At 49.6% G+C, this 16,115-nt stretch overlaps 1 protein-coding gene across 1 annotated transcript; it reads right to left on the reverse strand.

Moving 5' to 3' along the window:
- Positions 1-429: 429 nt before the first annotated feature.
- Positions 430-15,991, reverse strand: vti1b (vesicle transport through interaction with t-SNAREs 1B). The gene is made up of 7 exons (XM_041854486.2): positions 15,714-15,991; positions 11,960-12,018; positions 10,156-10,347; positions 9,623-9,796; positions 6,507-6,568; positions 2,431-2,556; positions 430-950 (listed from the first exon to the last, which is right to left on the reverse strand). Exons 1-6 carry the CDS (start codon positions 15,808-15,810, stop codon positions 2,463-2,465), a joined length of 678 nt encoding a protein of 225 aa, XP_041710420.1. The 5' UTR covers positions 15,811-15,991; the 3' UTR covers positions 430-950; positions 2,431-2,462.
- Between the last annotated feature and the right edge of the window lie 124 nt (positions 15,992-16,115).

Below are 16,115 nucleotides of genomic sequence, written 5' to 3' on the forward strand. Positions count from 1 at the left end.
TCACTACACCCGTGTCCTCTGTCCCTTTTTAGCGTGTAATCACTACACCTGTGTCAGACACATGATCAACTTTAGTGGACTGCCTATCAGACACGGGGACATGCTGAGGGTAAGTTTTTAATTTTTTTTAATGTAGGGGGTAGATCAGCTTTAATATTGCAGATAGATTGTAGGGTAAGAATTAGCTTAACTTTAATAGTACATTTCAATAATATAAACACATGATCTTAAAATCACAAGTTCATGCTTAACACTCACATTTATTTTCATATTATTTTGCCACGTTAGCTGGACTATAGCCCTTTGAAAACCTGGTCTCAAAACGGTGCTGAATGTTATCAGTATTTCTGTCCCTAACCCCGTCTTCTTTCCAACTTCTCAGCTTTGGCCACAGAGAGGCAGTACCAAAGATAAAACACAATACAAAAATACATTTACAAAACCACTTTTATATCAATTCATTTACTTTTTGTTATTGTTAGTACATGTCAAAGGTATTTCTATAGAGTGATTTCATTTATGGAGAATGCATATTTTAAATTTCATGCATTTCAATGAAAGAATAGTTAGTATTGATAAACCCTTATCCTTCAACTGCTCAGCCCGGCAAGGTTTTGTCATAACAATGTCGAAAGCAGTAGAGTTCTATTTCAAGACTAGAATAAGGGGAGGGTGGATTTGAGGCCTTAATGCTCGGACCTGAGACATACACAAAAATCCATCCTACACAGTAACCCGAGTCAGTAAATAAATGACTGCAGACACTTCTCCATGATAAAAGTGTGCGGAACAGAACCATGGAAGTTCACTCCTGGATCAGACAGCGCATTACGCATTAACAAGTCTGGATCATATCCATGTCCAGTATTAATCTCCCGTCCCTGGGCTTGGCTTGGTCCATACATCATGGCTTGAAATGCGGCTCGTCGAGTCTTGGATACACTCCCGTCCTAACGAACAGAAACAGTCATTCTTTCTCACATTGTTCCTCATCTTCAGTCAAGAAAACAGTGTTGTGTCCTCATGAGCACTCCCCAGGCCCAGGGAGATATCACAAGTTTAGTGGTTTAGCTCTGGTCAGGAACAGCACAATGGGGTATAGGTGAACAGAGAAGAGAGAGGACAGGACAGGGGAGAGGGGAGAGGGGAGAGAGGAGGAGAGAGGGGAGAGGAGAGGAGAGAGGAGAGGGAGAGGGGAGAGGAGAGGAGAGAGGAGAGGGGAGAGGGGGAGAGGAGAGGACAGGGAGGGGAGAGGGAGAGGACAGGGGAGGGAGAGGGGAGAGGACAGGGGAGGGGAGAGGGGAGAGGGAGAGGAGGGGAGAGGAGGGGAGGGGGGGAGAGGACGGGGAGGAGAGGGGAGAGGACAGGGAGAGGGGGGAGAGGAGAGGGGGAGGGAGAGGGGGAGGAGAGAGGACAGGGGAGGGGAGAGGGAGGGGAGGGGAGAGGGGAGAGGACAGGGGGAGGGAGAGAGGACGGGGGGAGAGGACAGGACAGGGGAGGGGGGAGAGAGGACAGGGGAGAGGGGAGAGAGGAGAGAGGAGGAGAGAGGGGAGAGAGGGGAGAGGAGAGGAGGAGAGGGGAGGGGGAGGACAGGGAGGGAGAGGGGGAGGAGAGAGGACGGGGGGGAGGGACAGGACAGGGAGAGAGAGAGGAGAGGGGAGGGGGGAGGGAGGAGAGAGGAGCAGGGAGGGGGAGAGGGAGAGGAGAGAGAGGACAGGGGAGGGAGAGGAGGAGGAGGAGAGGAGAGAGGACAGGGGAGGGAGAGAGGACGGGGGAGAGGACAGGACAGGGAGGGAGAGGACAGGGGAGAGGGAGAGAGGAGAGAGGAGGAGAGAGAGGGGACAGGGGAGGGGGAGAGAGGACAGGGAGGGGAGGGGGAGGAGAGGGACGGGGGGAGGAGGACAGGACAGGGGAGAGGGAGAGAGGAGAGGGGAGGGAGGAGGAGAGAGGAGGAGAGGAGAGAGGACAGGGGAGGGGAGAGAGGACAGGGGGGGAGGGGGGAGGAGGGAGGGCAGAGGGGGAGGACAGGCAGGGAGAGGGAGAGGACAGGGGAGAGGGGGAGAGGAGAGAGGGAGGAGAGGAGAGAGGACAGGGGAGGAGAGGACAGGGGAGGGAGGAGAGAGGAGAGGGGAGGGGGAGGAGGACAGGACAGGGGGAGGGAGAGGAGGGAGAGGAGAGAGGACGGGGAGGGAGAGGGACGGGGGGGAGAGGACAGGACAGGGGAGAGGGGAGAGAGGACAGGGGAGAGGGGAGAGAGGAGAGAGGAGGAGAGGAGAGAGGACAGGGAGGGGAGAGAGGACAGGGAGGGGAGAGAGGACAGGGGGAGGAGAGACGGGGGAGGGGGAGGGAGAGAGGACAGGGGAGAGGGGAGAGGGGGGAGGGGAGAGGACAGGGGAGAGGAGAGGAGAGCTTTGCCCAGTGCTGTGTGACCTGTATTGCTTGTTGATGAGTCAGCGGGCCTACTACTTGCGGAAGAACTTGAGGTAGACGACAGCACCCAGAATGGCCAGCTCCATCAGAATGATGACTGATAACATCAGCTTGTTGGTCATCAGTCTAAAAAGGGAGGAGAGACAGACACAGCAACTTAATGGCAGAGGACAGATTCAACAAACTGAAGAAAAACGCCTCTCTTTGCAAAATAGTTCTCAAATGTAGAATAACCTGTATAAATAAAAACATTTTACACTAACCTGAGGACATGGATTTACATTTACATTTTAGTCATTTAGCAGACGCTCTTATCCAGAGAGACTTACAGTTAGTGAGTGCAAACATTATCATGGATATAGTGTAACAGTGCTGTCTTGTGAGACCGACCTGACAAGACCGACCTGACAAGACCGACCTGACAAGACCGACCTGACAAGACCGACCTGACAAGACCGACCTGACAAGACTAATCTGACAAGACCGACCTGACAAGACTAATCTGACAAGACCGACCTGACAAGACCGACCTGACAAGACCGACCTGACCAGACTAATCTGACAAGACCGACCTGACAAGACCGACCTGACCAGACCGACCTGACAAGACTAATCTGACAAGACCGACCTGACAAGACCGACCTGACAAGACTAATCTGACCAGACCGACCTGACAAGACCGACCTGACAAGACCGACCTGACCAGACTAATCTGACCAGACCGACCTGACAAGACCGACCTGACCAGACTAATCTGACCAGACCGACCTGACAAGACCGACCTGACCAGACCGACCTGACAAGACCGACCTGACCAGACCGACCTGACAAGACCGACCTGACAAGACCGACCTGACAAGACTAATCTGACAAGACCGACCTGACAAGACTAATCTGACAAGACCGACCTGACAAGACCGACCTGACAAGACCGACCTGACAAGACCGACCTGACAAGACCGACCTGACCAGACCGACCTGACAAGACCGACCTGACAAGACCGACCTGACAAGACCGACCTGACAAGACTAATCTGACAAGACCGACCTGACAAGACTAATCTGACAAGACCGACCTGACAAGACCGACCTGACCAGACCGACCTGACAAGACTAATCTGACAAGACCGACCTGACAAGACTAATCTGACAAGACCGACCTGACAAGACTAATCTGACCAGACCGACCTGACAAGACTAATCTGACAAGACCGACCTGACAAGACCGACCTGACAAGACTAATCTGACCAGACCGACCTGACAAGACCGACCTGACAAGACTAATCTGACCAGACCGACCTGACAAGACCGACCTGACAAGACTAATCTGACCAGACCGACCTGACAAGACCGACCTGACAAGACTAATCTGACCAGACCGACCTGACAAGACCGACCTGACAAGACCGACCTGACCAGACCGATCTGACAAGACCGACCTGACAAGACTAATCTGACCAGACCGACCTGACAAGACCGACCTGACAAGACTAATCTGACCAGACCGACCTGACAAGACCGACCTGACAAGACCGACCTGACAAGACTAATCTGACCAGACCGACCTGACAAGACCGACCTGACAAGACTAATCTGACCAGACCGACCTGACAAGACCGACCTGACAAGACCGACCTGACCAGACCGATCTGACAAGACCGACCTGACAAGACTAATCTGACCAGACCGACCTGACAAGACTAATCTGACCAGACCGACCTGACAAGACCGACCTGACAAGACCGACCTGACAAGACCGACCTGACAAGACCGACCTGACAAGACCGACCTGACAAGACCGACCTGACAAGACCGACCTGACAAGACTAATCTGACCAGACCGACCTGACCAGACCGACCTGACCAGACCGACCTGACAAGACTAATCTGACCAGACCGACCTGACCAGACCGACCTGACAAGACCGACCTGACAAGACCGACCTGACAAGACTAATCTGACAAGACTAATCTGACAAGACCGACCTGACAAGACCGACCTGACAAGACCGACCTGACAAGACCGACCTGACAAGACCGACCTGACAAGACCGACCTGACAAGACCGACCTGACCAGACCGACCTGACAAGACCGACCTGACAAGACTAATCTGACCAGACCGACCTGACCAGACCGACCTGACAAGACTAATCTGACCAGACCGACCTGACAAGACCGACCTGACAAGACCGACCTGACAAGACTAATCTGACAAGACTAATCTGACCAGACCGACCTGACAAGACCGACCTGACCAGACCGACCTGACAAGACTAATCTGACCAGACCGACCTGACAAGACCGACCTGACCAGACCGACCTGACAAGACCGACCTGACAAGACTAATCTGACCAGACCGACCTGACCAGACCGACCTGACAAGACTAATCTGACCAGACCGACCTGACCAGACCGACCTGACAAGACTAATCTGACCAGACCGACCTGACAAGACCGACCTGACAAGACCGACCTGACAAGACCGACCTGACAAGACCGACCTGACAAGACCGACCTGACAAGACTAATCTGACCAGACCGACCTGACAAGACCGACCTGACCAGACCGACCTGACAAGACTAATCTGACCAGACCGACCTGACCAGACCGACCTGACCAGACCGACCTGACAAGACTAATCTGACCAGACCGACCTGACCAGACCGACCTGACAAGACCGACCTGACAAGACCGACCTGACAAGACTAATCTGACAAGACTAATCTGACAAGACCGACCTGACAAGACCCGACCTGACAAGACCGACCTGACAAGACCGACCTGACAAGACCGACCTGACAAGACCGACCTGACAAGACCGACCTGACCAGACCGACCTGACAAGACCCGACCTGACAAGACTAATCTGACCAGACCGACCTGACAAGACCGACCTGACAAGACTAATCTGACCAGACCCGACCTGACAAGACCGACCTGACAAGACCGACCTGACAAGACTAATCTGACAAGACTAATCTGACCAGACCGACCTGACAAGACCCGACCTGACCAGACCGACCTGACAAGACTAATCTGACCAGACCCGACCTGACAAGACCGACCTGACCAGACCGACCTGACAAGACCGACCTGACAAGACTAATCTGACCAGACCGACCTGACAAGACCGACCTGACAAGACTAACCTGACCAGACCGACCTGACCAGACCGACCTGACAAGACTAATCTGACCAGACCGACCTGACAAGACCGACCTGACAAGACCGACCTGACAAGACCGACCTGACAAGACCCGACCTGACAAGACTAATCTGACCGACCTGACAAGACCGACCTGACCAGACCGACCTGACAAGACCGACCTGACAAGACCGACCTGACAAGACCGACCTGACAAGACCGACCTGACAAGACCGACCTGACAAGACCGACCTGACAAGACCGACCTGACAAGACCGACCTGACAAGACCGACCTGACAAGACCGACCTGACAAGACCGACCTGACAAGACCGACCTGACCAGACCGACCTGACCAGACCGACCTGACAAGACTAATCTGACCAGACCGACCTGACAAGACCGACCTGACAAGACCGACCTGACAAGACCGACCTGACAAGACCGACCTGACAAGACCGACCTGACAAGACCGACCTGACAAGACCGACCTGACCAGACCGACCTGACAAGACCGACCTGACAAGACTAATCTGACCAGACCGACCTGACAAGACCGACCTGACAAGACCGACCTGACAAGACTAATCTGACCAGACCGACCTGACCAGACCGACCTGACAAGACCGACCTGACAAGACCGACCTGACAAGACTAATCTGACCAGACCGACCTGACAAGACCGACCTGACAAGACTAATCTGACCAGACCGACCTGACAAGACCGACCTGACAAGACTAATCTGACCAGACCGACCTGACAAGACCGACCTGACAAGACTAATCTGACCAGACCGACCTGACAAGACCGACCTGACAAGACTAATCTGACCAGACCGACCTGACAAGACCGACCTGACAAGACTAATCTGACCAGACCGACCTGACAAGACCGACCTGACAAGACAGCACAGCTGATGGGACTCACCGGCGGGACATTGCTCGCAGGATCTTCCTGCTCCGGCTGAGGTTCTCCCCAGTGTTGACCAGCTAACAGGTGGAACACAACAAAGACAACAAGAGGTCATAAAAATTCAACATCTTCTCTCTTCTAGAACTCTGATGGTTATGATTCCAAGACAGTCTCAATTTGCTGCCTCCCCTTGATATTTAATGATCTGACAGGTCTAGATAGCCAGATATAACCAGTGTAGTGGTGGAGGAGGTCTGGATAGCCAGATATAACCAGTGTTGTGGAGGAGGTCTAGATAGCCAGATATAACCAGTGTTGTGGTGGAGGAGGTCTGGATAGCCAGATATAACCAGTGTTGTGGTGGAGGAGGTCTGGATAGCCAGATATAACCAGTGTAGTGGTGGAGGAGGTCTGGATAGCCAGATATAACCAGTGTTGTGGAGGAGGTCTAGATAGCCAGATATAACCAGTGTTGTGGTGGAGGAGGTCTGGATAGCCAGATATAACCAGTGTTGTGGAGGAGGTCTGGATAGCCAGATATAACCAGTGTTGTGGTGGAGGAGGTCTGGATAGCCAGATATAACCAGTGTTGTGGTGGAGGAGGTCTGGATAGCCAGATATAACCAGTGTAGTGGTGGAGGAGGTCTAGATAGCCAGGTATAACCAGTGTTGTGGAGGAGGTCTAGATAGCCAGATATAACCAGTGTTGTGGTGGAGGGGAGGTCTGGATAGCCAGATATAACCAGTGTTGTGGAGGAGGTCTAGATAGCCAGATATAACCAGTGTAGTGGTGGAGGAGGTCTGGATAGCCAGATATAACCAGTGTAGTGGAGGAGGTCTGGATAGCCAGATATAACCAGTGTAGTGGTGGAGGAGGTCTGGATAGCCAGATATAACCAGTGTAGTGGTGGAGGAGGTCTGGATAGCCAGATATAACCAGTGTTGTGGAGGAGGAGGTCTGGATAGCCAGATATAACCAGTGTAGTGGTGGAGGAGGTCTAGATAGCCAGATATAACCAGTGTAGTGGTGGAGGAGGTCTAGATAGCCAGATATAACCAGTGTTGTGGTGGAGGTCTAGATAGCCAGATATAACCAGTGTTGTGGTGGAGGAGGTCTGGATAGCCAGATATAACCAGTGTAGTGGAGGAGGTCTGGATAGCCAGATATAACCAGTGTAGTGGTGGAGGAGGTCTGGATAGCCAGATATAACCAGTGTAGTGGTGGAGGAGGTCTGGATAGCCAGATATAACCAGTGTTGTGGAGGAGGAGGTCTGGATAGCCAGATATAACCAGTGTAGTAGTGGAGGAGGTCTGGATAGCCAGATATAACCAGTGTAGTGGTGGAGGAGGTCTGGATAGCCAGATATAACCAGTGTTGTGGAGGAGGTCTAGATAGCCAGATATAACCAGTGTTGTGGTGGAGGAGGTCTGGATAGCCAGATATAACCAGTGTTGTGGAGGAGGTCTGGATAGCCAGATATAACCAGTGTAGTAGTGGAGGAGGTCTGGATAGCCAGATATAACCAGTGTAGTGGTGGAGGAGGTCTGGATAGCCAGATATAACCAGTGTAGTGGTGGAGGAGGTCTGGATAGCCAGATATAACCAGTGTTGTGGAGGAGGTCTAGATAGCCAGATATAACCAGTGTTGTGGTGGAGGAGGTCTGGATAGCCAGATATAACCAGTGTTGTGGAGGAGGTCTAGATAGCCAGATATAACCAGTGTAGTGGTGGAGGAGGTCTGGATAGCCAGATATAACCAGTGTAGTGGAGGAGGTCTGGATAGCCAGATATAACCAGTGTAGTGGTGGAGGAGGTCTGGATAGCCAGATATAACCAGTGTAGTGGTGGAGGAGGTCTGGATAGCCAGATATAACCAGTGTTGTGGAGGAGGAGGTCTGGATAGCCAGATATAACCAGTGTAGTGGTGGAGGAGGTCTAGATAGCCAGATATAACCAGTGTAGTGGTGGAGGAGGTCTAGATAGCCAGATATAACCAGTGTTGTGGTGGAGGTCTAGATAGCCAGATATAACCAGTGTTGTGGTGGAGGAGGTCTGGATAGCCAGATATAACCAGTGTAGTGGAGGAGGTCTGGATAGCCAGATATAACCAGTGTAGTGGTGGAGGAGGTCTGGATAGCCAGATATAACCAGTGTAGTGGTGGAGGAGGTCTGGATAGCCAGATATAACCAGTGTTGTGGAGGAGGAGGTCTGGATAGCCAGATATAACCAGTGTAGTGGTGGAGGAGGTCTAGATAGCCAGATATAACCAGTGTAGTGGAGGAGGTCTGGATAGCCAGATATAACCAGTGTAGTGGTGGAGGAGGTCTGGATAGCCAGATATAACCAGTGTAGTGGTGGAGGAGGTCTGGATAGCCAGATATAACCAGTGTTGTGGTGGAGGAGGTCTGGATAGCCAGATATAACCAGTGTTGTGGTGGAGGTCTGGATAGCCAGATATAACCAGTGTAGTGGTGGAGGAGGTCTGGATAGCCAGATATAACCAGTGTTGTGGTGGAGGAGGTCTGGATAGCCAGATATAACCAGTGTTGTGGTGGAGGTCTGGATAGCCAGATATAACCAGTGTAGTGGTGGAGGAGGTCTGGATAGCCAGATATAACCAGTGTAGTGGTGGAAGAGGTCTGGATAGCCAGATATAACCAGTGTTGTGGTGGAGGTCTGGATAGCCAGATATAACCAGTGTAGTGGTGGAGGAGGTCTGGATAGCCAGATATAACCAGTGTTGTGGTGGAGGTCTGGATAGCCAGATATAACCAGTGTAGTGGTGGAGGAGGTCTGGATAGCCAGATATAACCAGTGTTGTGGAAGACTTGGGACCAGGCTGCCATAGTTCTGACACCAAGGGCCCGTATCCACAAAGCATCTCAGATTAGAAGTGCTGAACTAGGATTTGTCCATATAACCTCATTCATTATGATAGGATTTGTCCATATAACCTCATTCATTATGATAGGATTTGTCCATATAACCTCATTCATTATGATCCAAAAGGCAAAACTGCTCCCAGATCAGCACTCCTACTCTGAGACTCTTTATGAAAACGAACCCTTCCCCCCAACCCCTTCACACTCAGAGCCTTACGCCTCCAGAGCTTCCCCAATCCCACTCACTCGGTCTCTGGTTCGATCCAGCTGTTCTCTCTGGTCTCCCAGCTCCTCGATGATGTCCACGCCGATCTGGTCCGTCTCCGCAGCGATGCGCTGACTCCTCTCGATACTCTGACTGGCGTTGTTCAGGTGCTCGTGTCCCTGGAGCAGCAAGGTCCTCTGCGACTGAAGCTGGGTCTGAAACAAACAGATAACATAAAATCAACAATCAATCAATCAATCAATCATCAATTAATAAATCAATCAATCCCTGCATGGAAAGTGCAATAAGCTGTCAGGCGAACGTAGCCCTGAATATATTATTTATTGTGTCCCTGTCAGGGATGTCGTCTTGCAACTCCACAGCATCCCCTCCTATTAAGGCTGTATTGGCTTTACCGCTCCAGGGTGAAAGATCCCTCTAGGTACAGGTCTAGGATCAGCTTCCCTTCCCCAAATTCTAACCTTAACCATTAGTGGGGAAAATGCTAAACTGACCCCAGCCCAGCGTCTAAGGACAACTTTACCCAAGACCATGTAAGTCAGTCTAGACTCACACTGTGTTCGTTCTGAGAGGAGTAGACGCCGTAGGCGCCCTCTGCTGGCCGGGTAGAGGAGGAGGACAGGTCAGAGCTCTTCACCTCTCTCTGGAGCTTCCCCAGGTCTCTGCGGTACAGACGCAGTTTGGTGGACATGGTGTTACGGTAGGACGATGGAGCACCGATCAACTCCTGCTCCATGCCCTGCAGCTGGAGATCCACCAGGAGAAACACGAGTCATTTCATACCCCCCTAAAATGGTCTGTTCCTCTTCTCCAGGCTTTTTATTTTATTTCATTTTATTTTTTTTACTTCAAATCAAATTTTATTTGCCACATGCGCCAAATACAACAGGTGTAGACCTTACAGTGAAATGCTTACTGACAAGCCCTTAACCAACAATAAGTGTTAAGTAAAAGATAGATAACAAAAAAAAATAAAAGATTAATTAATTAAAGAGCAGCAGTAAAATAACAGTAGTGCAACCTAATGCGTGGTCGCGCACTTGAAGAAACTTTCAAAGTTCTTGCTGTTAGCACAGCTGAAAACTGTTGTGCTGATTAAAGAAGCAATAAAACTGGCCTTCTTGAGACTAGTTGAGTATCTGGAGCATCAGCAATTGTGGGTTCGATTACAGGATCAAAATGGCCAGAAACAAAGAACTTTCTTCTGAAACTCGTCAGTCTATTCTTGTTCTGAGAAATTAAGGCTATTCTATGCAAGAAATTGCCAAGAAACTGAAGATCTCGTACAACGCTGTGTACTACTCCCTTCACAGAACAGCGCAAACTGGCTCTAACCAGAATAGAAAGAGGAGTGGGAGGCCCCGAAGCGCAACTGAGCAAGAGGACAAATACATTAGTGTCTAGTTTGAGAAACAGGCGCCTCACAGGTCCTCAACTGGCAGCTTCATTAAATAGTACCCGCAAAACACCAGTCTCAACGTCAACAGTGCAGAGGCGACTCCGGGATGCTGACCTTCAAGGCAGAGTTGCAAAGAAAAAGCCATATCTCAGACTGGCCATCTTAAACTTGTCTTTTTATTGGCCAGTCTGAGATATGGCTTTTTCTTTGCAACTCTGCCTTGAAGGTCAGCATCCCGGAGTCGCCTCTGCACTGTTGACGTTGAGACTGGTGTTTCTCAGAACAAGAATAGACTGACGAGTTTCAGAAGACAGTTATTTGTTTCTGGCCATTTTGATCCTGTAATCGAAACCAAAATGGATGATGCTCCAGATACTCAACTATCCTCAAGAAGGCCAGTTTTATTGCTTCTTTAATCAGTACAACAGTTTTCAGCTGTGCTAACATAATTGCAAAAGGGTTTTCTAATGATCAATTAGCCTTTTAAAATGATAAACTTGGATTATCAAACACAACATGCCATTGGAACACAGGACTGATGGTTGCTGATAATGGGCCTCTGTACTCCTATGTAGATATTCAAAAAAATATATATTTATCAGCCGTTTCCAGCTACAGTAGCCATTTACAACATCAACAATGTCTACACTGTATTTCTGATCAATTTTATGTTATTTTAATGGACAAAAATATTGCTTTTCTTTCGAAAACAAGGACATTTCTAAGTGATCCCAAACTTTTGAACTGTAGTGTAATTCCTTAAAAACTCTATGCCAGTAGCATTTATATCTTATCAAGGTTATTAGTAAACCACTACAGATTCCTAGTGCCCGCTGGTGAACATTTATAATAATCTGCTAGAAATGTTAGCTAGATCGATACAGATCAGACTTGTGACAGATTCATTAGAAAAAGCTAACCTATACAATGGAAAATAAAATGTCACAGCACCACTTACCACTTCCACTGCCTCTCCATGTCTCTCATCAAAAGTCCTCACCAACCTCTTCTTCTCCTCTGTAAACAGGAACACCTCTGTATTCACTTTTTAAAGGCTGAGCTGCACTATTGTGCTTGGTGTCAGTTTACTTAGAAAATATTTTCTATGTTCATTATGATATGCTATCATAAGTAGGCGGCTAGCGTCTGCAGCTAGGCACCAGTGTGTCATGAACAGCATTAGCTTGAGCAACAATAGTGGAATAGCGGTTCGGCTTCAAAATAAAAGTCCCCCACTGAAACTGACGCAAAACGGATGAGAATAGTGAAATCATGCCACAATTGTACTAGGGCCGGGAAAATACCAGTATCGCAATATTTTTTCCATGGCAAAAATGAAAAAACTAAGCTAACCAAACTATTTGATCCTTTAAAAACCTGCTTCAAGTAAAATATTTTGTGCTATATATTTTGGAACATAAATAGACGTGACTGTGGATAACAACATGTTTGTTTCCAACATTAGGGCTGTTTTCCTAAAGAAGTTAAATCCGCTTCGTGTTTTGTTTCCTTGCCACGATACTAACGAGTATCGCGATACTGGTATCACCCCCGACCCTAATCGTACTAAATCATGCTAAACATTGTTGGAATGCTGTTACATAAATTAAACAAAAGTCAATAATTTGTTAAATTTGAAAAATCAGTCGAAATCGCACTGTGGATTTATAGACTTCAGGATTTGCAAAGGGGGGCATACTTGTCTTATAGCCTTACCTATGGATCTTGGGGTCCATGAAATGGGGTATCCCCTCCTGTAATCCCTGTTCACCCACAACTGCGTTGGCCACGCACAACTCCAATACCATCACCAAGGACAATGAAACAACCTATAGGGGAGGTGGTTAGAGACCTGGCAGTGTGGTGCCAGGACAACAACCTCTCCCTCAACGTCAGCAAGACAAAGGAGCTGATCGTGAACTACAGGAAATGAGGGCAGAGCCCGTCCCTATTCTCATCGACAGGGCTGTAGTGGAGCGGGTCGAAAGCTTCAAGTTCCTCTGTGTCCACATCACTAATTTCTTTCCTTCTTAATGCGCTACAGAGGGTAGTGCGTACGGCCCAGTACGTCACTGGGGCCAAGCTTCCTGCCATCCAGGACCTCTATACCAGGCAGTGTCAGAGGAAGGCCCTACAAATTGTCAAAGACTTCAGCCCCCCGAGTCATAGACTGTTCTCTCTGCTACCGCATGGCAAGCGGTACCGGAGCTCCAAGTCTGGAACCAACAGGACCCTGAATAGCTTCTACTCCCAAGCCATAAGACTGCTACATAGTTAGTTAAATAGTTAACCAACTAGCTGCCTGGACTATCTGCATTGACCCTTTGACTCATCACATACGCTGCTGCTACTGTATATATTCTTTTAACAAAACATACATCAACGACATCACACCTGGCCAGACCCCCCCTGCTCACACACCTGCCTCCAGCGCCCGCATCACTCTCCGCCACATGGCCTCACACACCTGCCTCCAGCGCCCGCATCACTCTCCGCCACATGGCCTCACACACCTGCCTCCAGCGCCCGCATCACTCTCCGCCACATGGCCTCACACACCTGCCTCCAGCGCCCGCATCACTCTCCGCCACATGGCCTCACACACCTGCCTCCAGCGCCCGCATCACTCTCCGCCACATGGCCTCACACACCTGCCTCCAGCGCCCGCATCACCCTCCGCCACATGGCCTCACACACCTGCCTCCAGCGCCCGCATCACTCTCCGCCACATGGCCTCACACACCTGCCTCCAGCGCCCGCATCACCCTCCGCCACATGGCCTCACACACCTGCCTCCAGCGCCCGCATCACTCTCCGCCACATGGCCTCACACACCTGCCTCCAGCGCCCGCATCACTCTCCGCCACATGGCCTCACACACCTGCCTCCAGCGCCCGCATCACTCTCCGCCACATGGCCTCACACACCTGCCTCCAGCGCCCGCATCACTCTCCGCCACATGGCCTCACACACCTGCCTCCAGCGCCCGCATCACTCTCCGCCACATGGCCTCACACACCTGCCTCCAGCGCCCGCATCACTCTCCGCCACATGGCCTCACACACCTGCCTCCAGCGCCCGCATCACTCTCCGCCACATGGCCTCACACACCTGCCTCCAGCGCCCGCATCACTCTCCGCCACATGGCCTCACACACCTGCCTCCAGCGCCCGCATCACTCTCCGCCACATGGCCTCACACACCTGCCTCCAGCGCCCGCATCACTCTCCGCCACATGGCCTCACACACCTGCCTCCAGCGCCCGCATCACTCTCCGCCACATGGCCTCACACACCTGCCTCCAGCGCCCGCATCACTCTCCGCCACATGGCCTCACACACCTGCCTCCAGCGCCCGCATCACTCTCCGCCACATGGCCTCACACACCTGCCTCCAGCGCCCGCATCACTCTCCGCCACATGGCCTCACACACCTGCCTCCAGCGCCCGCATCACCCTCCGCCACATGGCCTCAAACTGCACCATTTTCTCTCTCTGTTGCCCACACACTTTCAATATTTAGATAATAAAAGCATTTGACCTTTCCATTGTGTTAACGATGAAGGATTGGGTTGATTTCTAGTTTTTAAGTATACGTTTATTTAAAGATGATTGACAAGAAAAGTATCATCCAACCCACTGCTATGTCTTATAATATGTAGACAGATGGATTAAAAGGTACATTTACATTGTAATACTTGTGACAGCCACATTTCTAACTTCTATACTTTCTCTCTCTCTCTCTCTCTCTCTCTCTCTCACCAAGCATGTGACAAATAAAATTTGATTTGATCTTGGGTCCATGAAATGGGGGTGAAAGCCACAAATTCAAATCCATATTTAACCCACCTGCATTTAATATACCCAATAATTACAACATAAATAATGTTTTCTGTTGTGTGGGGTCTGTAGTTCCCTGAGGCTTCATGGTCCCCAGGTCCATAGGTAAAGCTGTACAATATCAATGTCCAATACACACATTACACTGTATTGTGAGGTTGATTTCCCACACTTAAAATCCTGCAATAAGAGCTACAACGCTAATATTGTGAAAACTCTTCACAGTTGTGTTTTGTGGTTGTCAATGAGTAGGCTGACATCCCATTTCATGGACCCAAGATCCATTGGTAAGGCTGTGTACATTGCAATATACACCACATGACCAAAAGGATGTGGACACCTGCTCGTCGAACATCTCATTCCAAAGTCATGGGCATTAATATGGAGTTGGTCCCCCCTCATTTGCTGCTATAACAGCCTCCACTCTTCTGGGAAGGCTTTCTAATAGATGTATTCCTCCAATGCAAAGTCTATACATCCAGAGTTCGATTTCAACCGATTGTTTTGTGTTTGTCAAATTAACTAATTGTCTTTTGTTTAATTTCTATAACAACATTCCAACCTTGTTTAGCATCATCTAGTGCAAGTGTGGCATGACTCCACTATTTTCATCATCCGTTTGAATCAGTTTCAATGGGGGGGACTTTTATTTTAAAGACGAACCGCCGATTCCACTATTGTTGTTCGCGCCAATGTTGTTCACGACACGCATCTGCTCGGCCCAGCTACCTTATCACTAAGCAGAAGTAAAACTAAGCTAAGACAACAGGGTGGGGGTCAGCTGATGGTAGTGAATTGGAGAGGTATTTAGAATGCAAAATACATATATTTACAGTTACAGATATAACTTCAACTGTTTTTTTTTTTTTTTACCTCCTTGACATTTCAGTAATCTGTCGGGCATCAACTTCAGTTCGTCATAAAGGGATTTGTAGATCTCCTGCAGCTTTTCAAACTCTTCCGATGACATTCTGCTTTTATTTTAGCGGCAGGTTTTGTGTTTTGAATGGTCCGTTCCTTTCTTGACAACACAAAAGAAAATGAAACGGTTACATTTACCGATGATACGCTTTGTTGACAAACCGTAAACCCCTAATAAGATCCTCGAGACTCTTTCCGCATTCTGGTGATCGTGTGTCACATGTCTAGCGATATCCTGCCCAATTATCACGAATGAAATGGAAGTCAAGTACATGCTTTTAAAATCAAAGTAACTTAAATGTCTGTCGGCAGGGTATGTTGATTTTCCTAATATGAATAATAGTTTAAAAAAAA

This window comes from Coregonus clupeaformis, chromosome 29 (assembly GCF_020615455.1).
Source record: "Coregonus clupeaformis isolate EN_2021a chromosome 29, ASM2061545v1, whole genome shotgun sequence".
In the NCBI taxonomy this organism is placed as follows: domain Eukaryota; kingdom Metazoa; phylum Chordata; class Actinopteri; order Salmoniformes; family Salmonidae; genus Coregonus; species Coregonus clupeaformis.